This window comes from Nelusetta ayraudi, unplaced genomic scaffold (genome assembly GCF_046127955.1).
Source record: "Nelusetta ayraudi isolate G7.1 ecotype Tasmania unplaced genomic scaffold, CSIRO-AGI_Nayr_v1 ptg000026l, whole genome shotgun sequence".
NCBI classification, from domain to species: Eukaryota; Metazoa; Chordata; class Actinopteri; order Tetraodontiformes; family Monacanthidae; genus Nelusetta; species Nelusetta ayraudi.
Window position 1 is genome coordinate 4,275,043 of NW_027466076.1, and position 27,731 is coordinate 4,302,773.

The 27,731-nt window shown below is 44.7% G+C and overlaps 3 protein-coding genes across 4 annotated transcripts; all 3 read right to left on the reverse strand.

The window, feature by feature from the left end:
- Positions 1-797: 797 nt before the first annotated feature.
- On the reverse strand, positions 798-6,818 carry june (JunE proto-oncogene, AP-1 transcription factor subunit). The gene is made up of 2 exons (XM_076029202.1): positions 6,422-6,818; positions 798-4,066 (listed from the first exon to the last, which is right to left on the reverse strand). Exon 2 carries the CDS (start codon positions 3,925-3,927, stop codon positions 2,878-2,880), a length of 1,050 nt encoding a protein of 349 aa, XP_075885317.1. The 5' UTR covers positions 3,928-4,066; positions 6,422-6,818; the 3' UTR covers positions 798-2,877.
- Positions 6,819-7,671: 853 nt separating this feature from the next.
- Positions 7,672-16,976, reverse strand: LOC142890281 (leukemia inhibitory factor receptor-like). Its single transcript, XM_076029201.1, has 17 exons — positions 16,742-16,976; positions 15,644-15,789; positions 14,830-14,983; positions 14,449-14,727; positions 13,948-14,101; positions 13,646-13,764; positions 13,412-13,557; positions 13,190-13,334; positions 12,645-12,706; positions 12,306-12,522; positions 12,025-12,198; positions 11,848-11,949; positions 11,623-11,769; positions 10,722-10,841; positions 10,501-10,594; positions 10,354-10,420; positions 7,672-10,196 (listed from the first exon to the last, which is right to left on the reverse strand). The coding sequence occupies exons 1-17, from the start codon at positions 16,824-16,826 to the stop codon at positions 9,789-9,791; spliced, it is 2,619 nt and encodes an 872-aa protein (XP_075885316.1). The 5' UTR covers positions 16,827-16,976; the 3' UTR covers positions 7,672-9,788.
- Positions 16,977-17,767: 791 nt separating this feature from the next.
- crata (carnitine O-acetyltransferase a) lies at positions 17,768-27,097 on the reverse strand. 2 transcript variants are annotated; one of them, XM_076029198.1, is made up of 14 exons: positions 26,974-27,097; positions 25,141-25,440; positions 24,412-24,530; positions 24,146-24,199; positions 23,872-24,037; positions 22,901-23,075; positions 22,366-22,544; positions 22,169-22,269; positions 21,522-21,641; positions 21,310-21,432; positions 20,041-20,176; positions 19,510-19,572; positions 19,291-19,428; positions 17,768-18,609 (listed from the first exon to the last, which is right to left on the reverse strand). In XM_076029198.1, the coding sequence occupies exons 1-14, from the start codon at positions 26,998-27,000 to the stop codon at positions 18,394-18,396; spliced, it is 1,917 nt and encodes a 638-aa protein (XP_075885313.1). In that variant the 5' UTR covers positions 27,001-27,097; the 3' UTR covers positions 17,768-18,393. The 2 variants fall into 2 exon arrangements, with proteins under 2 accessions (XP_075885313.1, XP_075885314.1); XM_076029199.1 differs by lacking the exon at positions 26,974-27,097 and adding an exon at positions 26,724-26,830.
- Positions 27,098-27,731: the final 634 nt, after the last annotated feature.

Consider the following 27,731-nt stretch of genomic DNA (forward strand, 5'->3'; position numbering starts at 1 on the left):
TGAACTGTTAACGTAGCATAACTCACAATAAACATTTACCCTCAAGAAATCCTTAGTATTTAGTTTCACAATGTCCGTTTAGTCTTTTGCTGGTTTACGATTACCGTGTATGAGTAGCTGCGTTGCTAAAATGACTTTAGGTTTCGAGATCACATCCTAAGTTTGGAAAGTAAATCAGGAAAGGCATTTAAGGTGCATATATATACCGTAGTATCGCCCCCCCCCCTCCCCCCCAAGTGTATGCAATGTGACAGTGTTCAGCAAAAGACTGTCTTTGACTCAGCCCTTCCTCGAATGGAATGTCAACAGCGGCATTTGATGGTTTCATCACTGATATGTTGACTTAAACGTTTCAAAGCACAGCAAAACAGTCTGAGGGAGATAAATAGAAAAGAACAAGACAAAAAAAAAAAGCAGTAGTATTCAATTTTAAAAAGTCAATACGTTTGGTTCCCCACAACATTGAAGACAACATTTTTACAAAAATAGAATCAATAATGACAAATTCTTGCTCATTTCCAAAAAAAAATATATAAATACTCCACAACTGTTACCAGCATTATTAAAAATCCAAATGTTTTTCATTTAATTTCCACAGCGTCTTTAATGTTCATGTTCATTGATAAGTGAAGACTTTGACACAGTTCTCAAAAGCGCATTGAGCCGTTTTATTTCAAGATATGTTTTTTGATTTTTACATCTAATACAATAGTTAATGAATGTTAACATTATGCAGAATGCTGACCTGACAGTAAAGTCCAAGATGAGGGAGGAATATCTTGGTTTAAAAAAAAAAAAAAAAAAGTAAGAAAAAATATGCCTGAAGATTGTGTTTGAGCAATTTTAGGCTTTCAACTGACACAACATATAATGCTTTAAAAAAAAAAAGATGATTGACTTGCTGTTAAACCAGCATATGGGAATATTACAAATAACAAGAATTGTTGGTGCTTTCTCTAACTTGCAATTGTTTTAAGAAAATAACCCATTTGATTCATCTCAAAGACTTGTTCACCTGATTCACCAAGGACCTCAGGGACTCGGAGCCAAACCTTCTTGAAACCTCTCAGTGTGTTTGTACAACCCATGGAATTCACTGTGAAATGTTGTTATATGAAGAAGGGATTTAAATCAGTTGTAAAGGTTTTTCTTACCAAGACTCGACATGCAAAAGAAACAAAAACCCCAAAACATTGAAATGTAAAACCATTGAAAATTTACTGACGGCTAATTAGCTCAAAAAATATGGTCAAATTAACAAAGTAATTTCTTAATTATACAGAACTAATAAGTAGCATCTAAATGATTGGATGCAATGCGCTTTTGCACATCCTTGGCATAATGATGCATCGATAGAAATAAAATGAACTCCCTTTGTTTTGTTTTATGAAATTATACATTTAGCTTTTAACTCTTTAAAAATTCCTTTGAAAATATCTTTTTTTTTACGTAGTGATTAAAATACTGAAGATGCCTTCCATTATATCTGAATGACACAATTTGCTATTAAATTTGAATAAACAATACAGCTCATTTGTTCTTAGAAAAAGTCGTGCTGCTGTAGAAAAGGAATGCTGACAAACAGTAAATGATTCTCCACTCACATTTTGTTTCCCTTTTGTTCAGACGTGTTTTCTTTTCAATTGTGTGTCGGAACAGAAATTAAATATTAACTTCATTTATAATTCCAGAGAACTGTGTTTCCTGGTCAGAACACAGAATTCACAGGGGAAAAACAAGGACAAGGAAGCATAGTTCCATAATAAATTCAAAACAGCTGTGCCTTTGTTTTGAAGAGAAAAGGAAGTTGAAGTCATCCAAACACATCTCAATAAACCTCCTTTGAGATAAAGATTTTCAGTTTAAACACACAGTTGACAAAAATAGAATTACAAAAATCAGGTCACGAAACAAACTGCAGTGTTAGCAAAGTCGTCTTCTGGAGAACATCGAGTCGTGTCCTCAAGAAAACCATGAAAAGGAAAAAGCACACTGCAATTTTCTGTTTACTCACTTTATGCAACAGTTCATTGTTCTAATATATAATCTTCCCCGACCTTTCCTGATAAAAAAAAGACAAACTTTACACTGAACCCAACCAACAACGTTTAAATCATACATTTAAAAAAGCAATTGGTTGAAAATAATTTAAACAATATTAAAATAATCACTCTTTTTGGCACAGTATATCTATTGAGAAAAGATGCGGTGAGAATAGTAAAGATTACTGTAATCCGCGAGTCAGACTGCTGTGCAAAATCTCTTTTGATATACTGGCAACTGAAACCTGTCCATAAAATATAGTCAGCTTTCCTTTGATTGTGTCCTGTCCTGTTTTCACACACACACACACACTTGCGCACGCACACACATACACGCACACACATACACGCACACAAACTGAGAGAGATTGAAAGAGTCGTCTCTATCAATAAATTCCCTTGAGAGCCTTTCTTAGAATAACCAACACAGTAGTTGAAGTGCTCTAGATCTCCAGTCTGGGTTTCCCAACCTGCAGTCTTGGGATGGAATCGCGGGCCACGGGTTCCTCCAGGGGGACCACGGGGTTCTCCAAGGGGGGGACCGTGGAGTCCTCAAGGGGGCGCCCTGGGGTTCTCAGGGGGTTCTTCAGAGAGGTGCCACAGGGTCCTCCAGGGGGGCCCCCGGGGTTCGGCAGGGGTTGCCACAGGGTCCTCCGGGGGGGGGGCCCTAGGGTTCTGCAGGGGTGCCATGGGGTCCTCCAGCCCCGTTCAAAATCTCTCCGTCCTTGGGAGTCAACATCGAAGACTCCTTCTCTGCTCACACAGACAGACGGAGCAAAAACTGAGGAGGAACCCAGGGCTTGTTTTTCCTCGAATCCCTTCCCTCTGCTTCCCCTCAGCACCTGGCCGACTCCTCCCTTCCAGCCGCCACCTCTCGGGATTTACCGGCAGCTACCGCAGAGGCCGAGCCGACCGTGATCTGGCACCCGTTGGTGACATGGCTCATGACCTTCTGCTTGAGCTGGGCCACCTGCTCCCGCAGCATGGCCGCCGTGGAGGCCAGGTCCGAGTTCTGGTTCTTGAGGGCCTTCACCTTGTCCTCCAGCCTCGAAATCCGCTCCAGCTTGCGCTTGCGGCACTTGGACGCGGCGATCCGGTTGCGCAGCTTTTTGCGTTCGGCCTTGATGCGCTCCTGCGTCTCCAGGTCGATGGGCGAGAGGGAGGGCGGCGAGCCGGGCTCCACCGCCGGGTGTGGGTGCGGTACCTCAGGGACGGTCTGAGGGGTGTCCAGGACTCTGGCATGGTGGTGGTGGTGCTGCTGCTGCTGGGGACCTCCGCCGTGGCCGACATACCCCATTGGCGCACCCGGGTATGCCATCTGGCCCGGGTTGTAGCTGCCTAGGTTGGTGTAGACGGGCACGTCGCCCGCCGGCATCAGGTTCCTCTGGTAGGGTGCTGAGGTGGGCGGCGACATGGGGCCACCCACCAGCTGGTTCTGCTTGTGGAGGTCGGCCAAAGCCTTGACGAAGCCGTCGGCGAAGCCCTCCTGCTCGTTGGTGGCCTGATTGCGGTAGAAGAGGGGCGAGGTGCCGCTGGACACGGGGCTGGTGGTGACCAGGCCCTGGTTGGACTGGATGATCAGGTGCTCCAGGTCGGGGGACGCCAGCTTCAGCAGGTTCATGTCGGCGGCGGTGGCAGGGCCTGCTGATGTCATCAGGGGACCGCTGCCATTGAGGGCCATACCGTTGGGGTTTCCGCCCCGTCCTCCCAGTGCCGGACCCCCGCTGCCGAACTGGTGGCCGCTGCCCACCGCCGCGGCCGCTGCCACCGCCGCAGCCATGGCCTTCTTGCTCATCAGCATCTTGTTGACGGGGTAGCGCTCGTAGTCGGCGGCGTGGCCGAAGGAGTCGTCGTGGTAGAAGGGCGTCTCCATCTTGGCCGTCATTGACCGAGGCGCATGGCAGGAGACGTCTAATGTAATCAGATTAGCCCCGGATGTTCAGACGGGATTTAAACGTTCCACCGACGTCGGCGGCTGGAGGATGAGGGGAGGAGGAAGAAGGGAAGGGAGGTCAGATGAGTGCCTGCGGAGGGGGAGAAATGAAATACATAAGCGGCTTGGTACCTTCTTGTTCTGTGGTGGATGAACCATGATACACTGCACTACATAGGATTTTTTTCCCCCCTCAAACTGGTAGAAATCAGTGGTTCTCAACCGGTGGAGTCTCAGTACACACATTTCTTTTTCCTTATAAAGAAAAATAATAAACGATAGCCCACTTTATCATGGCTAGTAAGTAAATGAATGTGTGTTTCTCTGACCAACACATCTGAAGGTGTTTGTGAGGAAAAAGACCTCAGTCTTGTTCCTTTACAAAAATCTGCTAAATCGTGTGATCTTTTTAATGACTGACTTCTAGCATCTGCTGTATGTATGTATGTATGTATGTATGTACGGGCAGACCTCGCCATATTTCCGTATCTCTATAACTTACAAGGAACTCTATATGGTAAAACACACACACACACACACACACACACACACACACACGAGAGAGAGAGAGCGTGTCGTCTCTATCAATAAAATCCCTAGAAAGCCTTTCTTAGAAAAACGTGTTGATCCACACCTGCGTGTCGTGACCATGCAAGCGCAGCTTCACACATGGCCCAATGCAAAATGATAACTGCCATCGGCTCTGCTGCCAGGGGAAACGCTTCCAAGTGGCTTGGTATTGTTCAAGGCAATGGTTCGGACGTAGAAGTTTCGACAGAGAAAGTCTCAAAACAACACCTTCATGCAGAAATGTTTTGCTGAAGGACTTTGCAGTCAGTCCACGTGATGAGCAGACATCAAGCCCGAGGTTCATACGTTTCCCTGACACTTTCTACACGAGGAGCGGAGGTCCGAGCCCAAACAAGGCGTTGGCTCATATAAATATTTGACCATCACATTAAAATCAGAATCACCTCCCACCATGTAGAACAGATGATGCTGAAGTAGGAAAGCTGCTGATATCTACGACGTAAAGACAATTCATTGACCATCCACTGATGAGTTCTGCAGCAGTTTTACAATATTGTACACGGTGCATATTACCCACTGCGGTGGACATGCGTGAGTATACACAGGCACAGGAAAATAATATCCAGGAAACAATCCAGCCTAATGTGATAAGAGACATAGTCAGACCGACCGCACGTTGGATTTTCTGCGCGTTTGCAGTAAAATGATGCAGAAATGATGAAGAAGAGACCTCACAGGGCACTGAGCTACGTCGCAGCGCGAAGAACCTTGCGAAAGATTCGCGAGTTTGCTTAATCACACGAGCGTCCATATTTTTGGAGGGCGATTGCGAGAAAATAGATGACCACATGATGATGCATTGCAACACGGGCGCTCCAGGGGCTGAGTTCATGGTAAATGGAGATGCACAGGGCCGATGAGCTCAGTTGCAAGCGAAGGCGGGTTTTTTTTTTTTGTTTTGGTCGAGCAGAACGAAACAACTGTGCCCTGCTGATCTCCTTCTGTGCGAGGTGAGCGTGTCACCCAGCAGCCACGTCCAACAATATCATCCTCCTCACTTACTCTCTCTCTCTCTTTCTGTATATACATATGTACTATATGTTCATACACACACAAATACATATATATATATATATATATGTATATATATATATATATGTATATATATATATATATATATATATATATATATATATATATATATATATACATATATAAATATATATATATAAATATATATATACACAGTACATACATATATATATACAGTACATACACACAAAAATATATATATATCGGTATATTATCAGTCTTAATAACATAGTTCAATATTTACAGGACATTAAATCAACATCTGGTAATATTTGTCCCATTAATCTAATCTAATAAATATTATATATCATATATCAACCTAATTTAGACGTAATATATAACCTTTAAGCCCCCCCCTACCATGCTCTGTTGCTCAACGTCACAGACGGAGAAAGTTACTCACCACTTGACTAAGATATATTTCTTGCAATCAAAATGAATCAGGTATGACGATAAGGATGTGACGGCTTTTAAGGGCAATATATATACATATATATATTTATTTTTTTTTAAATCGTTCATGGTTCATGAAAATCTTTTCTAAGTTGATCCAGAAATGAAAACGATCCAAGCGAATTGAAGTCAAACAGTGACATATGAATCACAGGCACAGACGGCAGAACTCGTGATAAAACAAACACAAAAACATGAATCACATCCTCGCCGTTCAATTGAGGAAAAAAAATAAATATTCTTGAACCAACGTGTCTTCGACAGACTCACTGATTATCATCATCATCATCATCATCATCATCATCATCATCATCATCATCATTATTATTATTATTGTAAACCATATTGCCGGGAGAGACTCGTGTCTGACCTGTCAGAGGCTTGGCCGCGGTAAAGTTCCCGGTGTTTGCCCGCTAACTTCGGGCTGGGAGGTGGAGAGGAGCTGGAGGACCGGAGGACCGGAGGAGCAGAGGAGCAGCGCTTCCACGGCCGGACGGCGAGGCGACGGGTTCGGCCGCCGTGAGGCTGGCGAGGACCCGGAGACGCGGTCGATACTCGGGGAGGAGGAGGGAGAGCGAGGAGGCGAGGAAGCGCTCCAGAGATCTGATCCGAGAACAGGCGGAGTGAGTCAGAGAGAGAGAGAGAGAGAGAGAGAGAGAGAGAGAGAGCGAGAGAGAGAGAGAGAGAGAGACCTCTCCCTCCATCGCTGACGTTTCTTTCCTGGGGTTTCATCGACTTTTAAAGAATGTGTTTTCCCCACATTCAAGCGTCTAATTAAAATGATCAATTAAACCAAACTACGAACTTTTAAATGTCCCTTTTTATGGGGAAAACGGTCGGTGTTCTTTTTCTAACAATAAAGTGTGCAGGCATGGGGAAAACTCTATGGCCCGGGGCCCACATGCGGCCGAACTTGAAGAGATAATATTTAGTTGTAAAATAGCTGTATTTCACCATGTTTCCAGTGTTTCCAGAGTCATTTCGATAAAGAGCTGAACACTGTGGGGCTTCAAAGACACTGATTTCGTTGTAACTTTGCTTTGGTTCATTTTCAGTTGACATTAAAGCGACATGTTTTCTACATATCCCATAATATATTCTTTCCCTCCCATGAGGTGGCTCACCGAAACACTCCATCCATCTGCTGTTGCTGAGGTCCCATCAACCCTGCATGTGTGGGCCAATTGGTGTGTGATGTGAATAATGAGGGCAGTCTAATAAAAAAGATCATCTCTCCAAGACTGGAAGGTCGTCATTAGCTCTGCTAATGAACACCAGGTAAGTTCCTCTGTGTGTGTGTGTGTGTGTGTGTGTGTGTGTGTGTGTGTGTGTGTGTGTGTGTAATGGCATGTCACTGTGTTTACTCCAGCAAGGCAAAGTAATTACAGTTCTTACTGGAGGTGGAGCACCAATACACACTCACGCTGATATCTGCAGTCTGCACGGAGCTGCATGAAGTCAGCTGAACACACTGAGCACAAACACTGGTTTAAATACACAATTAAAAATGGACACTCAGCCTCCATCACCAACGTCAGTCACGGCAATTAGCGTCCTGGTGTAACTGATCTCAAATTGATCTTTAATCTCCAGTTCGATGAGCTCATTTCAACCACAATCCACCGTCAATACCATATGGAATATGTATTAAACACAAAAAATAATTCAAACAGGTATTATATTTGTAGATGATCTAGAATAGCCACCCTTCAAATAATATATACAACATCACATATTTAGGTATTTAACTTTTTTTTTTTCTTTTGCCACATTAACCCGCATATCTCGGTCATGTCTTTCGATGTCTTCAGTGTGCATCTACAGTGTAGAAAGTAACCAAGCTAAAGAAGAAGCAGGTGTGTCCAAACTTGTGACTGGCAGTGTTTTTTCTTACAGTTTTGCTTATAATTTGCTCCTCTATGAGTTAGGCATAAAGTATATTGACATGGTTCTAACCTTCCCTGAGTATCCTGACGAGAGGTTTAGGAGTGTAGCACGAGAGTGAAGTTCACTGTGTGTGTGTGTGTGTGTGTGTGTGTGTGTGTGTGTGTCTGCTGACTGACCTTTCTCTGACGGATCCACAGTGCAGTGATAGGAGATACCGCTTGTTACCCAAATGAATGTGACTTCACTCTGAGGCTGTCCAGCCATTCCAGCCAAGAGTCCAGCGAGCGTAATGGAAAAAATCTCTCGCGCACATCTGAAAGTTATCAGCCGCAATGATATCATCTGAACAAACGGGCGTGATGACATCATAAAGGGAGAAGGACCAAAAGGAGGAAAAGGAGGGAATCTCAAAAGTTCATTTTTGCATTTAAAAGTTGAATTCGTTAAAACGTGGAAATGTTGTAACTTGCTACCATTACTTTCCAACAGGGCTGCCTTCACTGATGCTGTTTCATCAGTGCTTGTTTAAAACATGTGGTTGGCACAAGTTCAGTTCATGTGATTGCCAATGAAACCACCAGCTTTAGTATTGACTGTAATCACATTAGTCAGGGACAGGTTCGAGTTCATCGTTGTTCAAATGTACTTGCTAAGTTAAAAAAAAATTAAAAATTAAAAAATTAAAAAAAGTTTTCAGTCGCAAACAGACGTTTTGAAGCCGTAGCGATCAAGAAATCAAGGTTACAAACAAACAAGCATACATAACCTTATGACATTACATTTGTACAAACACTCTTAATGGCTCCAATGCTCTCAGTCGCATTGGGAGTTATTTCAAACGTCAGCTCACAGTGCAACGCAGGAGTGCTCTCGCAAGCATTGGATCACCAGCGCTCTCTGGTGTTCGCTAAAAATTGTCACAACGACACAATGCGCGCACAATTGATTTTTCTAAAGTGAGTGAAAATCTTCTGTTCAGTCGTAAAAGTGCGGTTAGTAGTCATTGCTTTTGATATGAACATTAGGTTACTGAAAAAGACGACCCTGTTTTTAAACAAATTTCACATTTAAGATTTTTTTTATTTATTTTTTTTAATCTCCTTTGTGTCTGAAAGTTTGATGTGTATCACTTATGTACACTCAATTTAATACACCAAACCAGATACCAAAAGCAATAACACCAGAAGGTAAATGAATGTGTGTGTGTTCAGCATAAAGCAATGCAGTGATGGTGCCAAAGACAACAGAGGTATTGGCAAATGACTGTTCTCTTTAGTCACCTCTTAGGAACAGTGTGTTTGAACTCACAAAGTGCAACAACACAGCTGAAATGGTGCTATTACTGAAGTTTTGTTGTTGTTCTTGTTTTGAATTAGAGAGACATGATCTATAATCAAGAGTGGTTTTTCCCCTCTGAGTGTTGCCTCAGTACTGAACAATGAGCAGTAAGCGGCCAGAGCTTGACTGGTCCTGCTCTACATGTAAAGTGCCCTGAGATACCTCTCTTAATGCCTTTTGCTACACGGAATAGTGATATTAACAGTAAGTAGGAAGTAGTAAGTACGTGTTTTCAGTGGCAACATCTAAATGGATCTTCTTTCTTGTTTTGATCCAGTGCACTTGTTCCAATATTGATCATTTGGGGTGATTTTAAACAGGAGCATAGCATTGGTCTGACCACCCATTGGTCCAACCTCCTGTAACCCAAACCCAAACCCAAACCCTAACCCCAATTGCCAATTGGTCGGACCAATGGGCAATTTGTCGGACTGATGGGACGTCGGACTGATGGGTAGTCCCCTTTCACACCGCAGGCTGACAACTTTGGAACCAGTCAGCTTGAGCGAGGGCTATTTAGCATCTAATTGGGGCAATGAGATGTAAGAGGAACAGGTCAGAAGACATTCTGGCTCTTCTGACATTTGCTTCACACAGAAGATGTTCTGCTGGCTCTGAGGCTGGTATCCTTCTGCACTTCTCTCCAAAGGTATGCCGTCCTTAAGATCTGGACAAGAGTGGGACTGCTGATCCATCCATCCGTTGATTGGCTGGTAGGACGGGTTACAGAGTAAACCTCTGAACGGCGGTAGTCCAGCCTGAGAGTGGGCTCTTGCGGGGCAAATAGTAAACAATGGTAACAAATTCTCCTTGGTCAGCTGGCCGAGGTTTGTTGCGAAGGGAGAAGGCAAATTCTGCCGGCTGTGCAGCACAGAAACATCCACCGTGTCTTCGTCTTCAGGATGCTGAGCCACACAGTCCTATAAAAGAGGATAGAGTGAACGAGTACAGTCAAGTATACGATCATAATAGTATGTTTTATTTATAAGCACCTTTCTGAAAAATCAAGGACACTTCACAAGAGTAAAGTAATAACTTCAAATTAAAATGACGTCAGGCTCCGTTGCCAAACCCTACCGCTGCTGTCGGCCACTTGTCCGTCAACACTGGCGCTGGGATGGGAGGACACATCCCCTCTTTGATACTGTTGGGCGTGAAGGAAAAAAGAAACTATGAAAAAATCTTGAGGAAAGAATTTGGCGACAGCAATGCACTGCAACTGACCATGTCCAGTAACTGCAGCATAGGATGGCCAAGAGGGCGAAGAACACGGCGGGGATGACGAGGAGCCAAAGGTTGTCGGCTGTGTCCTCACCAGCTGGGTGAACATAGACGCTCTCAATTGAATAAAAAAAAAAAAAAAAAAAAAATCCACAAATGCTGAATCCTGTACGTCAGTGTTTTGTGTGTGCTGCGTGTGTTGGATGGAGCAAGGAGAGACGTACTTAAGGTGATGGAGCCAGAAGACTTGCCACATCTTCCGAGGGGCGTCTGTGCTACCACTGTGAAAGAGTACGTGGAGATCTCCAGGTTCTCCACCGTCATGATGGTTGCCATGGGATCAACTGAGCAGGGAGTAGGAGTCACAAACTGAGGTCTGCTGAACCGCCAGTGTGCTTTCTTTATTCAATGGCCTTCACGGCCAAATCTTCAATTATTTGGCTCGCATTGTAAGGTTCCGTGTTGTATAGTTTTATGCACTTCCTGTTTTATTTTGAAATCTGTTGTTTTCTGTCGTCAGTGTCTTTAGTTTTGCTTCCTGTTCCCTGATTGTTTTCACCTGTTGCTAATTCTCACTGTGTTCCACCTGTGTCTTGTTACCCTGATTATTTAAGCCCTGCCCTCTGTGTGTCCAGTTGTGCCAGATTGTCTTTGTCTTCAGCATAACGTGTGCATGAACAAGTTCAGACCGCTGGCTCTCATTGGTGACTGACTGACTGACTGACTGACTGGTTGGTTGGTTGGTTGGATTGTGCAGACTACCAAAGGCAACTTTTCAATACACAAGTAGCTCAGTAAACTGGCCTGTGTCTTCATTTCCTTGCATCACTCATTGGTTCTCCTTTGGAGCAACATCAGATGTTTCTGATTTTCACCATCATTAAAACAGGAAGCGTCTTGCCAGGCAAGAGTATTTGCAGACTGCAGCTTATCGACTTCTGCTTTATTTCATGTTAAATGTGTTTGTGCTTTGCTCAAAACCGCTGAAATTTGTAGATATCAGACTTTCGATATCTAAAAAGCATTTTTCTAAATTGAAAAAGAATGTTTCTAAAATGAAGTCGAAGAGCGGGCGGCTTTCTTTCCCCTATGAAATTTGGGATGGAAAAAAAGATTTGACAATACCTTTGCTGAGATTGAGCCGTTGCTGGCTGTTGGCATAATAAACTGTGTAGCTCTTGATGAACGTTTCTTGCTCATGTAGATTCAAATGATCCCAGGAGATTACAACACTCGAACCCCGCTGCTTCAACTTCAGCGGCTTGAAAAGGCCTATGGCAGGAAAAGACAGCGGTGTGAATGCTGTTGGACGGAAAGTCCATGCGGCCTTTTAGGGTGATTTAATCTCACTCATGCTGCAGTCCAGTAGCTCTCTTTTCTCCAGCAGCACTGGAGCTCCTTTAGTGCAGGCGTACACAGATAATGACTTGCTCGCTCCTTTGTCGAAAGTTTCTATATGAAGGAAAATAATATTTACCGTTGCATGGAATCAAATGCAAATTGAATTGTTAGTACGGCCAAACTCACTGAAGTGGACAGTGGCATGGGTTTGATTTGGAGGGACTTTCAGCCACTCGTCTTCACACTCTGCCTGTGTAGGACACCAGTCTAAGATGTAGCCACAGACGGCTTGATTATTGCACGGCAGGGACAAGTTGAAGCTACTGTTGCTGCCAATGACCCGGTAAGTTGCTGGTTCGTCTGGAACGCAATGATTTTTTTAATTTATTTTTTTTAAAGGTTAATATTTGGAGATTTTGAAGAAGAAACAGCGACATCAAGTGGTCAAAGACGCGTGTAGCTCGTACCTGCCGCGATGCTGGGGACAGCGACTGCTGATGGGATCGAGCTGTGTTTTCCGTTCCTTGCTCTTAGTGTGACAGTGTATTCGCCAGTGTCATTTAGAATAAGCGCAGGTTTGCATGTGTTTTGAATTGCTTCGCCTCCTCTCTGCTTTCCCGTTGTTGCGTTCCAGATCACTTCATAATCAACTATAGGTGCGCGGTTGGGGTTAGCCGGTGGGGCCTGCAGAGAGAAGATCACAACCTTGGTGAACATGGTCCAAAAGATCTAAAGTGAAGACAAACATTGTGCTTTGACCTTGGAATCAAGGTGCATGATCGTGAAGGTGGTCTCCATGGACTTACTTTGCAAAAAATGTAAACTTGATCGCCCCTCGTCTGCATCCAAATGTCTGGAGCATCTGGAACTGTAGGAGACAGATGAGTGACCAGCAAATGGGTGCGTGAGCAAGTGACAGCAGCAGAGTTCAAACAGCTCCACTTCAAGCAACAGCTGCAATAATGAGTGAATCACATATTTTAAACACAAAAGTAACAAGCGTGTTTTTACAATGTTAGAAGTAGGACATGTGTTTACACACACACACACACACACACATACACACACACAAATATGTATGTGTATGTACATACATATACAAATGTACGGAGTAAAAGCAAAAAGTCGTCAGAAAATGAATACTCAAGTCAAGTACAAATACCTGGAGTGACCTGTTGAGTACAGTCACAAAGTATTTGTACTGTGTTACTTCAAACCCTGCCCAGTAAGCACTCAGCTGAATACAAAGTCCAACCCATTTTCTGATGGACACATCTCAGAGTGAACACCACCACGTTTGCAGAAGTTCTCACACCATCAGAATCTCTCACTGGCGCGGGACAACACTCACCGTCCTCCAAGAGGAAGGGTGCACTCGGGTCGCCCCACTTCCAGAAGTGGGCTGCTGTTCCACATTGTACAGTGGCATTACTCCTGACATTAGGCGTGACGTTAGCCAACACTGTGTGATTCAGCCCCACTCCAGAAGCTTCGATCTAAGAGCACAATGGTTTTTAAAACAGGTGACCCTGGACATGCCAACATAGTGTCCCAGCTCCTGTTGTCAACTCACCGATGTATTGGATTCTCCACTGCTTACGGTTACTTGACATCTTATGTTGAGATTCATGTACTGCGGCTGCTTCCACCTCCAGTGCAGGGAAACCTTTCCAGACCGACCTGCTACAATTCTCAAGTCCTCTGGAGCAAACATGCGCACTGAAACGTAAGGCCACAACCAGTTGAATTTACTTCTTGAAAGCAAATGTGGAGACGCTAATATGTTTTTTTGGGTTTTTTTTTTTACCTCTCTTATTCAGGTCTGCCGTGTCCGTGAGCTCCACCTTCCCAAACACATTCTCTGACCTCAATTTCCAGGTTCGCTCACCAGCGTCTATTTCCACTTTCTTTTTGCATCTCCCCACACTTTCGGAAGATGAATTACAAAAAAAAAAAAAACACACACACAAAGAAAGCACAACTTTAGGTGTCTTACTGTAAACTAAACTTTAATTTGGAAAGACAACTTTCAGAAAATGTCCTCCCCCACCAGGGCTGAATATCAGAGAGAGAGAGAGAGAGAGAGAGAGAGGTGTTGAGTGTACATACTTGTCTTTGCACTCTACTGCCACCGTGTCTTCCAGGAGGTGATATTTTTGCCCGATATTCAGTACGTTTAAGTGCGTTTTTTCAGCAGTCCAGGTGCATTCAACTGACTGCAGGTCGCGAGTTTCACACTGCAGATCTCTGTCATCTGGTGAATCTAATGCAGAGCAGGCACAGCAAATATTACTGGTGTCAAGTTATGGAACAATCGAAGTGAAGAAATCAAGCAAAAGTCCAAATATCAAAAAAATATACATATATATATATATATTGTTTAAAACCATACAAGGAGTAATGTTGATTATCATTCATTGTATGTGTGTGTATATAAATAACAATCAATTTTCTTTCTGTCATATTTGATGTGAAGAAATTGTTTAATAGCAGCTCGGAAGCCTTGTCGATTTGTAAAAAAAAAACAAAAAAAAAAACACACATTGATCAGTGAGTCATGAAATGCAGCCGTTGTTCAGATTGTACAGTTCTGCCCAAATTCATACTCACATCCAAAATAAGCGCATGCCGCGGTGGCGTCCTTCTCAGTGGCACACCAGACGTGAGTGCAGCTCTGGATCGTCGCACTGTTTGCCTGGAAAGTGAAGGCGTGTATCTGCCTGCTGACCATGGTGGTCTTTGTATTGGAGGCGTTGAGCGGTCCCACAGACATTATGGAGAAATTCTGTGCTTCTGGCACAACGCAGCAGAAGCTGACAGTGCTGCCGACCTCAAACCTTCCGTCTTTTGGGTAAACCTGAAATGATTGCGATTTTGCCACGTCTACACCTTGAAACGCAACACACGTCCAGAAGAAGAGCGCAAACGAGCATCAGAATCTCGACAGGGATTATGGTCGATGACCCAAATACACGTTCAGCTGACACTCACCAATCCGGGTCTGACTTTCATTCCATGGACTTGCGTGGCTCTTGAATCGATACCTGAGCCGGACTGAATGGGAAACACAGTCCAGTGCCAAAAGGGATGAGGAGTTCCAAGAGTGGGCAGATCCTAGTTCATCACGTGTCACAGTCAACATTGCCTAAAACATTGTCAAAAACCAGGTTGTTTATTCGAGGGCAATGTAATGTCCAAAATGTTCCATTGAAAATCAACTTCTGCTTGTGCAGCTGCATGTTGCTGGAGGCACCTCGCCAGAAGAATGGCATCGATAATTAAAGGTCCAGCGTGTGATATTTGGAGATTTTGAAGAAGAGGCCGCGACATCAATTGGCTACAATTTCGATTGCTGCGGCTTTCACTCTCTCTCCCCCTCTCCTGAGCTTGCCAGCGAGCTGCGGTGGCCTGCGCTCCCAAAACCTGGATACCTCGTCCGCCTTCTTCTTCCTTGGTTTATTCGAGGACGTGAGCTACCACAACCATAAAAGGCACAGTCAGGAAACTGTATTGTCCACACCAGGCTTCCTTAGAAACACGGTAGTGCAAGATGGCAGCTAACCAGGAGCAAGACAAATTATTGATCTATGTATATTCTTACATATATGACAACTGTTCTTAGGGTAAGAAAAACCCACTGACTTTTATTGTACTGCGATTATAAACTTTTTTCAATGTATTGATGGGCAGCTTATTGCGTTTTTACCAATATAAAAATCATAAACAAAGCCAAATATGACACGCGGGACCTTTTAAAGGGCGCTTGCTCTTCTTCTCATGTTATGCCTGATGTGTGAGCTCTTACGTTCTCTAGCAGCTCGCCTGTCCTCAGGACCTGCAGCTCATAGGTGGGTCTGTCTGGCAGTGCCAGGCATGAGGGCTCATCCTCCCACGTGACCTGAATAACCTGCTTGGAGGTTTTGAGGGTCAGCTTCTGAGGTCCACACTTACCTAGATAGAAGGATCAGCGTGCGTTTGGATTGTTCTGCGTTTGTCCTCAATGCTTTTTTTTTTTTTTGACAGACTTCAAATCAAATGCAAAATACCAATATCCACAATAAGTCATGCAAGCTTAATCCAGATAAACACTGGAGTTGGTAACTTTGTGTAAAAACCTGAAACACTGCATCACCTAGCCACACCTTAAACCATTGTTTATATATACAGGTACTACCCAGAAAAGTAGAATATCCCGGAAACGTTGCTGTATTTCTGCAATTCAACTTAAAAGGTGAATTTGACATATTATATAAAGGAATAATATGCAAATCAATATATTTCAAGTTTTTATTTCTTTGGATTTTGCTGATCAGGTCTTGCAGCTTAAAAAAACAACTCAAATTTCATAATAATAATTTTCTGAGTTTGTGGGTTTGTGGTTTTAATAAGCTGAAAATCTTAATCACAAAGTTACAACAAGGAACTGCTTGAGATGTCAATTTGCGTGGAATGGCTCAATAAAATTTGTTGGTTTCATCTTTTATGTTAAATTGCCAAAATAAAACAACTTTTACTTGATATTCTATTTTTTCGGGTAGTACCTGTGTATATATATATATATATTTTGTTTTATTATTATTTTTTTTTTTGTTTTTTAAAGTCTTGTAACAGCAGTGACTGATTTAGGACAGTACAAATACAACACAATGTCAGTTAAATGTCATTTGTGTTCCACAAGCCTCCTTTTCAGTCCAATTTTTCAAAAAGTAGTATTTAAATCATTTAAAAATTTTGAAAAAGTTGAAATTATTGAGATCAATTGAAGATTTGTACTTTACAGTTGTGTTAAATTTAGCCAAATTCCTAAAGAGAGATCAGATGTTATTACGTGTCAAATATATGCAAAAAAAACAACCCCTAAACAATACAAGTGTATCTTGAAACATTAAGAAACGACACTCACCAGAATCTCTGATATTTCCATCCTGGGTGCTCAGACAAAAAGGTGATATGAGCAAAAACCAAATGATGAACATATTAGAATTCATAACCTGCACAGAAAGTGTTTGAAAATGACATGAAGGAGGATGTTGTGCAGGTCGCTTTGTTTGTGGCCATACTCTGGGCTGTAGTACATGTGATCGTATGAAAGCACTTCCTCAGTATTACAGAGCAGTTTCACCCGGGCATCAAGTTTCAGCAGCCCTCCCTCCCACACACACTCCCTTACAGGGTCCAGAAACACAGACTTCCTGATCCACTGCACGGTTGTGAAATCCACTTGGAAGAGAAAACTTGCAGGAAGTGTGCAAGCGTGTGTGTGTGTGTGTGTGTGTGTGTGTGTTTATGCTGGGGTTAGAGGGCGGTGCTTATGAGCTCTTCCCAGTAACTATGAGTCATTGTGACTGAGAAGGAAACTAATTCAGCTGTAGTTTAAGCGATAAAATCAGAACCCCACAGATGAGTTCCATAAAACCAGAAAAAGAAAAGGATTTGGGAACCAAATTCTCACTGGTCGTGCTGTGATCCGAGGCGACTGAGCAGGCAGCCGGGTTATGTTCAGACTGGCAGCAAGTTTGCTCTCAGCTCCGGCGGAATCAATGGAGAAAGTGCAAGCCCTCTTTTTTTAATCCTTATTTTTCACTCTCATGATGTTTTTTTAGTTAAATATTGTATAAATATTGTATTAAATATTGGCGGTCCCAGTGTGGGAAACGGTCATGGGCTACTCGGACCCCCCATCTCTTCCGACGAGAGCTGGAAAGAATCTACGAGTCTTCTTTAGAATCTACATCACTTCCTTACGAATCTTTGATACCATAAAACGTCACTTCCGGGGTTGGCCAGCAGGAGGGAACGGCGGTGACAGAAAATACACCGAAGGCCGGACCGTCCCGTGTGGTTATTGAGACACAGCCCATTACCGTGGGAAACAGCAAAATCAAACTTTCTTCCTCTTTTTCAAACAGGAAGCTCCGTCTTTGTCTATTTTTATTTATTTATTTATTTATATATTTATTTATTTATTTGTGGTACTTCAGGCGCAGGGGGCTTCGGAACCGACGCTATCAGCGAAAGTGAGTGAATACTTCAAACAACATCTTCAATCTCAGAGGCATTATTTACTCTGCAGGATTCTCATTCAACCGTCACCCTTCACCACATACTCGTAGTTTGTCTTGTCAGGAGCAGGGCAGTAGTTGTAAGGCACTGAAGCACGCAGGAGTCCATTGTTCACACACAAACAGATGCAGAGATGAAGAACATGAACTGACATGACCACGAGGTTCTTAAATCATTTGAAATCACTCCTCAACAGAGAGGTTCCCCCATCACAATTCACACGTAAACCATCGACTGGCCATTGAACGGGAAAAAAAAGAAAACAAAAAAAAAAACAGACCATAATTTAGAGTGCATTGTGGCCATCAGTGACACGATCAGAAAACACAAAGTTTCGCTTTGTCCCCAAATCTTGGACGTCTGAACTCCACTTTATCATTCAAACACTTCTAAAGATGATTTGCAAAACAAGCGGACTCAACAGTAACTCACAGCAGTGTCGTCGCATCTGCCGCCACAGTGAACGGGAACATAAAGTGTTTCATGCATCAATCACAGTTTGGATTTGGGCGTTTGCTCCAGCAGCGTCCGCATGTCCAGCAGCGCCCGCTGCACGGCCTCGGCCAGCCGGGCCGCGCTCGTCTCCTCGCAGCTCTTGAACGCCGATATGGCGAAGTTGATGTGGTCGCTCATGGGGTTGTAGCACACGCCGTAGCCGTTGGGCACCACGGGGCCGAAACACATGACGCAGTCCGTCTTGGACGGCACCTGGCGGTCCAGAGAGAAATGTTTCGTTTTGCAGATCCTTGCCGGCAACCTCGCTTCTGAGAAATCATCCCACTGTTGTATTTTCAGGTTGGTGGCTCACTAACCCCCCCCACCCCCCACCCCCCACCCCTTCATCTCTCTTTGCTATCCTCACAACTGGATGCTTCAACACCAGTACACAAATACAGGTACCACCCAGAAAATTAAAAAAAATAAATAAATAAAAAACTTTAAAAAAATCCCTCAAATTTTAGAATAATTTTCTGAGTTTGTGTCTTTGTGGTTTTAATAAGCTGAACATCTTAATCAGCAAAGTGACAACAAGGAACTGCTTGAGATGTGAATTTGCGTGGAATGGCTCAAGAAAATGTGTTGCTTTCATCTTTTACGTTAAATTGCCAAAATAAAACAAGTTTTACTTGATATTTAAATTTTTTGTGTAGTACCTGCCTGTACATATTTAGAGGGGTGAAGATGTCACAGGGTGACTATATTGTCATTATCAGGCTAAAACGTGTCATTTTAGAATAGTTTTGGTTGGTGTGGTGTCAGGGTTTGTTTTGTTTTTCAATGGAAAAGATGCGCCGTGGCTCAACCGACGGTCTCGTCCTGGTTACAGAAGGAGTTTGTTACCCGTTTTTTTTTTTTTTTTTTTTTTTACCAACCCAGACTAGCCCTTACCTGACTAGTGGACAGCTTGTAGCGCAAGGCCGTGGCGTAGGAGCTGTCAGTGAAGATAGCAGGCAGGGCCATCTTCTCCTCCACAGCCACCATCTTCAAACCCAGCAGGTGTCTGTCGATGGCCTGGCCACTGATGGCCTTGTTAGGACACACACAGTTAGTTAGGGAGCTCAGTCACTGTTGTTGTTTTTTTTTTAGTGTTCTGCTTTGAGCGCTCACCATGTTCGTGTACCATCTATGGGCTTTCACGGCGTTTGACAAAAGTTCAACTTTCTCTGTGTTCTGTGGGGGAAAAAAAAGAGAGAGGCAACAAGGAATTGAGCCAAATAACTTCCAAGTCATTTGATTTGATTTAGCAGGAACAAACAAAATCCGCTGGTAACCCTGACGGACGTTACATAATCTCCATTAGCAGTTTATGAATGTATACGACACTGTGACAAAGCATGCATTGAAAGGCTTTGGGTGTAAACCGGTGTCTTTGAAGACCCACAGTGCGTGGCTCTTTATTGAAATGAAAAATAAAATAATTTCTTCAAGTTCGGCGGGCCGGATTAAAAAGCTCAACAGGCCACAAATGGCCCCCCAGGCCGTAGTTTTCCCACGCCTGCTATAAGATGACTGACTGAAGTGAGAGGCGTTCAAGCCAAACTGGAATGTAAGACGCTCTGGTCTGGAGGCGGTGAAGTGAAGTGCGTTGGTCAGATCGCTACCCAAACAGCAGCAGGCTGAGCAGAAACTGCGACCGACCTGAGTGCCGGCGTCGTCGAAAGCCTTGGCGAAGGCGGCCGACGCGGTGGACGCAGAGCGGATGGTGTCCGTGCGGCCTCGGCGGAACATCCTCAAGGAGGCGCTCTCGTATGTGGGACAGCAGCGCTGGTACAGCCTGGAGAGAGGGGGGGGGGGGATTGTCACTGTTTGAAACATCATAGATACCAGCGCGCACTCTCAAGATAAGAGCGTCGGCATTAAAGAGGTGCAAGGCCCGGGCCACTTGATCCAAGAGTCCAGCTCAAAAAATGTTTACTGGCGTCACTGCCATGATTTCTAGAATTGTACAAAAACCTAAATATGGCCGCATTATTTTTTTTCAGACGCATCCTTACAGAGGAATACCGCTGAAGTGTCATGGAAAGACTTTTTTTCCCATTGGTACGTCGGCGTTCTCATCGTTTCACATCCAGCCCAAAAATACCACAAGAAAAATCTGGAGTGGACCCCAGGGAGGGAGGAGCCTCCCGCTGTCCCAGGGTGGGAGGAGCCTCTCATTGTCCCAGGGAGGGAGGAGAACCTCCCGCTGTCCCAGGGAGGGAGGAGCCTCTCACTGTCCCAGGGAGGGAGGAGCCTCTCACTATCCCAATGGAGGGAGGAGAACCTCCCGCTGTCCCAGGGAGGGAGGAGCCTCTCGCTGTCCCAGGGAGGGAGGAGCCTCTCGCTGTCCCAGGGAGGGAGGAGCCTCTCACTATCCCAATGGAGGGAGGAGCCTCTCACTGTCCCAGGGAGGGAGGAGAACCTCCCGCTGTCCCAGGGAGGGAGGAGCCTCCCACTGTCCCAATGGAGGGAGGAGCCTCTCACTGTCCCAGGGAGGGAGGAGAACCTCCCGCTGTCCCAGGGAGGGAGGAGCCTCCCACTGTCCCAGGGAGGGAGGAGCCTCTCACTGTCCCAGGGTGGGAGGAGCTTGTGGGTGATGAGCGTCAGTCGTCAGGCCTCTGCCGCTTTATTCTATTCTATTCTATTTCTATTTTTTTTTTATATGTTTTACTGATCTACAGCTGCATTGATTCATGCAATGAGCCAAATCAAATGGTGCAACAACTCATCTTGAAAAGAATAGAAAATAAAAAAAGGAAAATAAAATGATATGAATTAAAAAGAAATAAATACGATATTTACAGAGTAAAAGGAAAAACAAGATCTATACTGTATATATCCGTGAGTGCATGTGAGTGACTGTGCCTTTGTGTGTGTGTGTGTATGTATATAATATTATTTTCTATACGTTTGTGCCAGTCCACTCACCTGTAATAGGCCAGCTGAAGCGCTACTTGTATGAAAGCATCGGGACTCATGTTGTGGGTTTTGGGCACATTTTTGCCAAAGTGCTCAAACACCACCACCCTCATGTCCACGTCCTCGGCCAGCCTGCAGGGGGCAGCGACGTGCACGTTAAAAAGACGGCTCGACGGCTTTGCTCGTTGCTGACGGTGCGTCAGAAATCTCCATTATCTCACAAGTTCATGTTCTTCTTGGCCTCCTCGATCTCCCGCTGGATGTCCGCCGTGATGTTGAAGCGCAGCATTCTGGGCGCCGGCAGCGGCGCCGTGGAGGACTGCGTCGTCTCCGCCTTCCGCCTGTTTGTCGTAGAGAGAGAGAGAGAGAGAGGAAAACAGAGTGGGGAGGAAGAAGACGTGTAGGTGTCAAAGGGCTGTTGAGTTTAGTCAATCTTCTGGTCAACTCTTCGCTCTCCTTGCGGTGTCAAACGTGGCCTGCGCGACGCATAACAGTACAATTTTCCATTTGGGGGGGGAAAACTGTCGGAAAATGTAATGCAGTTTTTGTCCATCTGTACAACTCAAATGTACTGTAGCTGTAAATCGGAGGCTTCAAGGTTAGATGTCTTCTTCTGCTGACTGACTGGCTGGCTGGCTGGCTGGCTGACTGACTGACTGATGGTTGGTTGCTTGGTTGCTTCGCTGAAACTCAGTCGCAACCCACAGTAGCTTTTAATTCCCTCTGAGCAAGAAGCTGCGTCCGAGTGTTTCTGGAGCTTTGACCTTCAGCGGTTCATCACGCAGACCAGTGGACACAGCGTGTGTGTGTGTGTGTGTGTGTGTCAAGCTGCCAGTGTGCAGAGAACTGACTTGTACTCCCAACTTACGTGTATTCCACCACGTGGTCGATCAGGGCGACGATGGGTGGGCCCTCTGCTGGAGCGTGCTCGTAATTAGCGCCACACGTCCCATCCTCAGCGATAATAAACTGAGGGACAGAGCACACACGGATCCATTCTGGGTGTTCACACTGACATAACCTGCAGCAAAAATAAACACCTTCTGTGTGTGTGTGTGTTGCTACCTGCAGTGTCTTGTCAAACCAGCGGTTGGCGCTGTAGTGCTGGCTGCCTCCTCCGTGCAGCATCTGGATGGCAGCGGAGCTGCGGCTGGTGTCCTCGGGGACTCTGGGCATGGCTCCGTCCAGGCACAGAGTGAAGATGCTGCTCTGGATGGCAGCCACCGACTCTCTGTTGGTCTTATCTGGACACCACACGCACAAACAACAATGACGGTCGCTGAACTGCACAGGTGGGCGGTTCAGAATTTTGGACGCGGGGGGGCCTCATTTCAACAGGTTATGATCCAGTGCCTCTAGCTGAGCAGAGTTGGCTGGTGCTAGGCTAGCACATTAGCCTAGCACTAGCGAACGCTTGAACCGAGCCTAACCCTGACTGGACAAAATCAGTTGAAACGATCTCCACTAATAAAAAGCACACTGGCTAACTTGGTGGAAAAAAAAAGTCCACCAACTCTGAAGCACCACTTTAGAGACACGCTCGGGTAGTTCAAACCCTGCCTATGGACGGCACACTGGCTCAAAGGCACGCGGGCCTCACCCTTGATCAGGTTGCCGTACACGCTGCCCCAGGAGTCGCGGTGCTGGGTGGTGAGGATGCCGACGTGCTGGGCTTCACTGGGCGGGGACGCGCTGCAGATCTTCTCCAGCTGGAGGCAGAGCTGCTCAGCCGTCAGAGGGGCTCCGTCGCTGCTGTACACCTCCAGCACGAAGAACTGAGGGAGAGGAGGAGAGGAAGGAAACACGCAAGGGAGGATGAGCCACAGCCAAACCTGAGGTGCACCGTCACACCGCTAAAGAGGCTTTACCTTTTTGAAACATAGAATATAGTATAGTATAGTATAGTATAGCAGAGTAGAGTCGAGTAGACTAGAATAGCGTGTAGTATAACATAGCATAACATAGTATAGCATAGTAGACTATATTACAGTAGAGTAGAGCAGGCTAGACTTCGTTAACGTAGCGTATAGTACAGTATAGTATAGTATAGTATTGTAGACAAGAGTAGAGTAGACTAGACTAGACTAGAGCAGAGTACAGTACAATAGACTAGAGTAGAGTAGACTAGGCTAGGCTAGTGTAGCGTATAATATAGTATGTTAGACTAGGCTAGCGTAGCGTATAATATAGTATGTTAGAGTAGAGTAGAGTAGACCAGGCTAGACTAGGCTAGAGTAGCGTAGCGTATAATGCAGTATGTTAGACTAGAGTAGAGTAGACTAGACTAGGCTAGCGTAGCGTATAATATAGTATGTTAGACTAGACTAGACTAGGCTAGCGTAGCGTATAATATAGTATGTTAGACTAGAGTAGAGTAGACTAGGCTAGACTAGGCTAGCGTAGCGTATAATATAGTATGTTAGACTAGACTAGACTAGGCTAGCGTAGCGTATGATATAGTATGTTAGACTAGACTAGAGTAGACTAGACTAGGCTACACAAGACGACGAGCTGAGTAGGATGTGCAGGGCACAACATAGCAAGTAGCCAAGGTGCGTGCATGCTGCTCACCTGGCAGTTGTGCACGACGGTGATGTGTTTAGGGGGCGTGGGGCCCCTGGCGTGGTTCACCACGGAGTCTCTCTTCGGGCCGGGGATGCGGCAGGACGACATCACCTCGTAGTACTGGTTCATACACAGCGGCTTCCCCCCCAGGTTCTCCACCGGCAGCGTCTCACTGAAGCAAACACCAGGTTCCACACAGTCACAGCTTGGAGTTGTAGAATAATTTGACAGAACAGACGGTGGTCAGTGACAAGACGGCAGTTTGGCGCTCGGCACTCACTGATCGATCATCGTCTTGAAGTCCAGAACACCAGCGATGAGCTTTGCAGCAAACCTGAATGGAGAAAATGATGTTGCTGTTCAATCAAAACCATTGTTTTTCACAGCGACTTTATATTTTCTGATAATTAAAAAGAAAAATGTAAGAAAACAAAAACGTTGCCAGATTGACATTTTCATATGTAACAGTCTGAAACAGTGATGTCTCTCTACACTTGCAAGCTGTAAAATGCATCATCAGCATTCACAGGAACCACCTCGCGTCACCTTATTTGTCCTTGTTTATCGCTGAAGTCCATGTGAGGTAAAACCAAGCCGGGGCTGGAGTGGACGACCACGGGCAGCCGGTAGTCGAGGTAGGCGACCTGCACCCACCACTCGGACAACTGCAGAGACACACGACCAGTGGCCCGGTGGAAATAATGACTTGACGAGGGGCCTTAATGGTCCAGTGTGTAAAAATTTGACTTGATTTATTTATTTATTTTTTATACAGATATTGGTAAAAGCTTAACATACTGCCTATATATACATTGAAAAAGCGTATACTCGCAGTACAATAAAAGTCATTTAGTTTAGGGTTCATATATATGAATAAGTGTCTTGCTGCTAGCTAGCTGCTATCTTGCACCACCATATTTCTAAGGAAGCCTGGTATTTAAAGGTCCAGTGTGTCATGTTTGGAGATTTTGAAGAAGAAACAGTGACATCAAGTGGTTACATTTTATATTGCAGCGACTTTCACACTATCTCCCTCTCCCAAGCTTGCCAATGAACTACGGTGGCCTGCGCACCCAAACCTGGAACCTCATCCACCGTCCTATTCGTTGGTTGTTTGTTTTTTTGAAGATATCAGCGTTCACCCTAAATACCAAACCCGCTTTCAGGCCGCTGGATCGTCTTTCTAGACCCTTATTGATCGATGGATATTCTGAGATACCCATATAAAAACAACACAAAAAAACACAAGCAGGCCCATTCCCAGTGTGAACTGACCCAGTTCTCCGTGTTCTTCGCCCTCTTCTCCAGGGCCTTCTGCAGTCGCTCTCCGACCCCGCCGGCCTTCTGGAACTCCTGCACCAGACCCTCAGTGTGCTGCAGCTCCTCGGCCTCCACGATGGGCTCCAGGGCTGCGACGTAGCGCTCAAAGGTCTGGTGGAGGGGGGGCACGGGCAGCGTGGGCAGCCCCTGCTGGTGGCTCCGGTACCGGCCGGAGATCCGGGTGGCCGACACCGGCGTCACCAGGTGACAGGGCTTCACCAACCTGCAGGGTTTCACAGCCATCCCCGCCTTCACCTGCAGGACAAACGAACGTGCGTTGGGTGAATGCATGCGCTTCGGCGACACTATAGGTGTCAAACTCTGGTCCACTGTGTCATTATATATTTGGTGGGTCAATATTAAACGGCTACTAGAGCCTTTATTAGTTATGTTTTCCTAGGATTTCTTGCTATATAATTTAATTTACTGTATGCACCGAAAGGAAGGAACTTGAAATTCTGTCATAGTTGTACGGTGACAATACGGGAATTCAATTCAATTCAATTCAATTCAATTCAATGCAATTCAATGCAATTCAATCCAATGCAATTCAATCCAATCCAATTCAATTCAATTCAATTCAATTCAATTCAATTCAATTCAATTCAATACCGTTGTCAGCAGTGCTTATAAATAAAACCTTTGACACACTGAAGCCCCTGAAGAGTTGCACGTGGACACCATTGGTGGGTGTATCATCTGCGTTACAAACCGCTTAAAATCAGCGGCATCAAACAAAGCCTGTTCCCACCAATTTAACATGCTGCAATTACACCATGCGGTCGGTAGAGGTCAGTCTACGACAAAGCAACAACACGACACGTGACTTGATTTCGGTCAATCAATTATCTGAACAGATGCGTCAGTGAAACTAATCAAACGTGTACCTGACTGTATTTCTAATGCGCACTTCATACCTTAAATACGGACTTTCAGCGCGTACCAGTTAAAGGCGTCGCCAAAAAAAAAAAAAAGGACTAAACAACATGCATTTTCAGCAGGTCCTCGGTATTATTATTACTACCATATGTTGCGATTCACGACAGGTCGATAACGAACTTCCTTGTGCGTGTCATTTCAGAGTTCCTGTAAACTAAATTATAAACGTTTTTTTGTTCTTCTTCCCCTTTTTAAAAACTATCTTTACAGGTCATAAACACACAATGAAGTTAATGAACTACTAGACAGTGAAAGTTGAGTTTATCCTGGGGAAAGAGGAGGACTGAAACAATACTTGAACTTTTTCTGGAAAATTCTAATGCCATAAAATATTTTTTAAAAAAATATCCAGACGGCTAATATACGTATTTTTTGGGGGGTGATCAGAGGGTTAAATGGTCTCTATACTAGTTGTCAGTGTAATAGTAAGAACACTCTAATAACGGTTACCGTTCCCCCACTTCGGGTGTTTATTACGTTCTAACATTTTCGCTATTTGGAGGGTCGAGAGTCCGCCGTGTTCAAGGACTTTACTGCGGCTAGCTGCTGGTTAGCTTGTTTGGGGGAGAGATTAAAAAAAAATAAATAGAAAAAGCCACCTTTGCCCCAGTTAGGTGAGTTCGCTATTAACTCTTTTTTGCGTTCATTCCCCCTTCATCGCGACTCGACTCGCGAGGACGCAAAGTTGCAATCGTTTGATAATCCTGTTTCAAAGACAAAAAAGGCAAACAAACGCCAACGGCAATAAACCGACTTGGTGGAATTTGTTGTGTTTTACTTTGATCTTAACGGCGGTGGGTCGTGGTCGCCAGCACGAGCGTGGACAGACAGCTACGGCGCAGTACTCACCATCGTTCTGGTGCAAATGCCCCACATTCTGCGACTTTAAAGGAACACCACGGGACCCAGGGTTCGCTGGTTTTGCATACAAAATTGTGTACACACTGGGGTCGCCGAGACTTGCGCACGTTATCGCGGGAGCTGCTGTCAGCATAAGAGAAGGGGGGGGGGGGGAGAGAGAGAGAGAGAGAGAGAGAGAGAGAGAGAGAGAGAGAGAGAGAGAGAGAGAGAGAATATTAATATTAATCCATGGGGGGAAATTAGTCGATGTACGAAAACATGCGTATAAATTGTCAAAAATAAATATTCACAGGTGAATAATCCTGGAATGTAACAATCCAACATCACTTATGTCTCAATCATTCCATTTCGTTGTGACGAAAATAATGTAAACATACAGGAATCTGTCTTACTCTTCTAAGCCGTCTCACGGTCTCGTGTTGTTGTCTTCACGTTTCATACTTCCGGTTTGGTTTTTGCTGTCTAGCGTTCTCTCGTCAGCCATAGGCTATAGTGACTTTGTGACCGCTTCAGTCAAAATCATCCAGAATTCTAGGACAAACATACGCATTGATTGATTGATTGATTGATTGATTGATTGATTGTTTGCATGGAAGGCGCCTAGCAGTGTAGGCAAACCTTATTGTCCCATATTGACCCTTTTGGTCATTGCATATGACACAGGTGCAAGGCAACATAATAAATAAAGTGCAGTGATGAGGGGTTTGTTCATGATACACAAAAATTGGTATCTATATACGTATTTG

Excerpts from the sequence above, each read along its gene's own strand:
- june (XM_076029202.1), bottom strand. The coding sequence starts at position 3,927 with ATGACGGCCAAGATGGAGACGCCCTTCTACCACGACGACTCCTTCGGC.
- crata (XM_076029198.1), bottom strand. The coding sequence starts at position 27,000 with ATGTGGGGCATTTGCACCAGAACGATG. Across the intron at positions 24,200-24,411 it reads GATAAACAAGGACAAATAAG|GTTTGCTGCAAAGCTCATCG; the intron begins GTGACGCGAGGT and ends TTCTCCATTCAG. Across the intron at positions 19,573-20,040 it reads TCGACGACGCCGGCACTCAG|AACACAGAGAAAGTTGAACT; the intron begins GTCGGTCGCAGT and ends TTTCCCCCACAG.
- LOC142890281 (XM_076029201.1), bottom strand. The coding sequence starts at position 16,826 with ATGAATTCTAATATGTTCATCATTTGGTTTTTGCTCATATCACCTTTT. Across the intron at positions 13,558-13,645 it reads GGCAGACCTGAATAAGAGAG|TGCGCATGTTTGCTCCAGAG; the intron begins GTAAAAAAAAAA and ends CTTACGTTTCAG. Across the intron at positions 10,421-10,500 it reads TGCTGCAGTTACTGGACATG|TATCAAAGAGGGGATGTGTC; the intron begins GTCAGTTGCAGT and ends CACGCCCAACAG.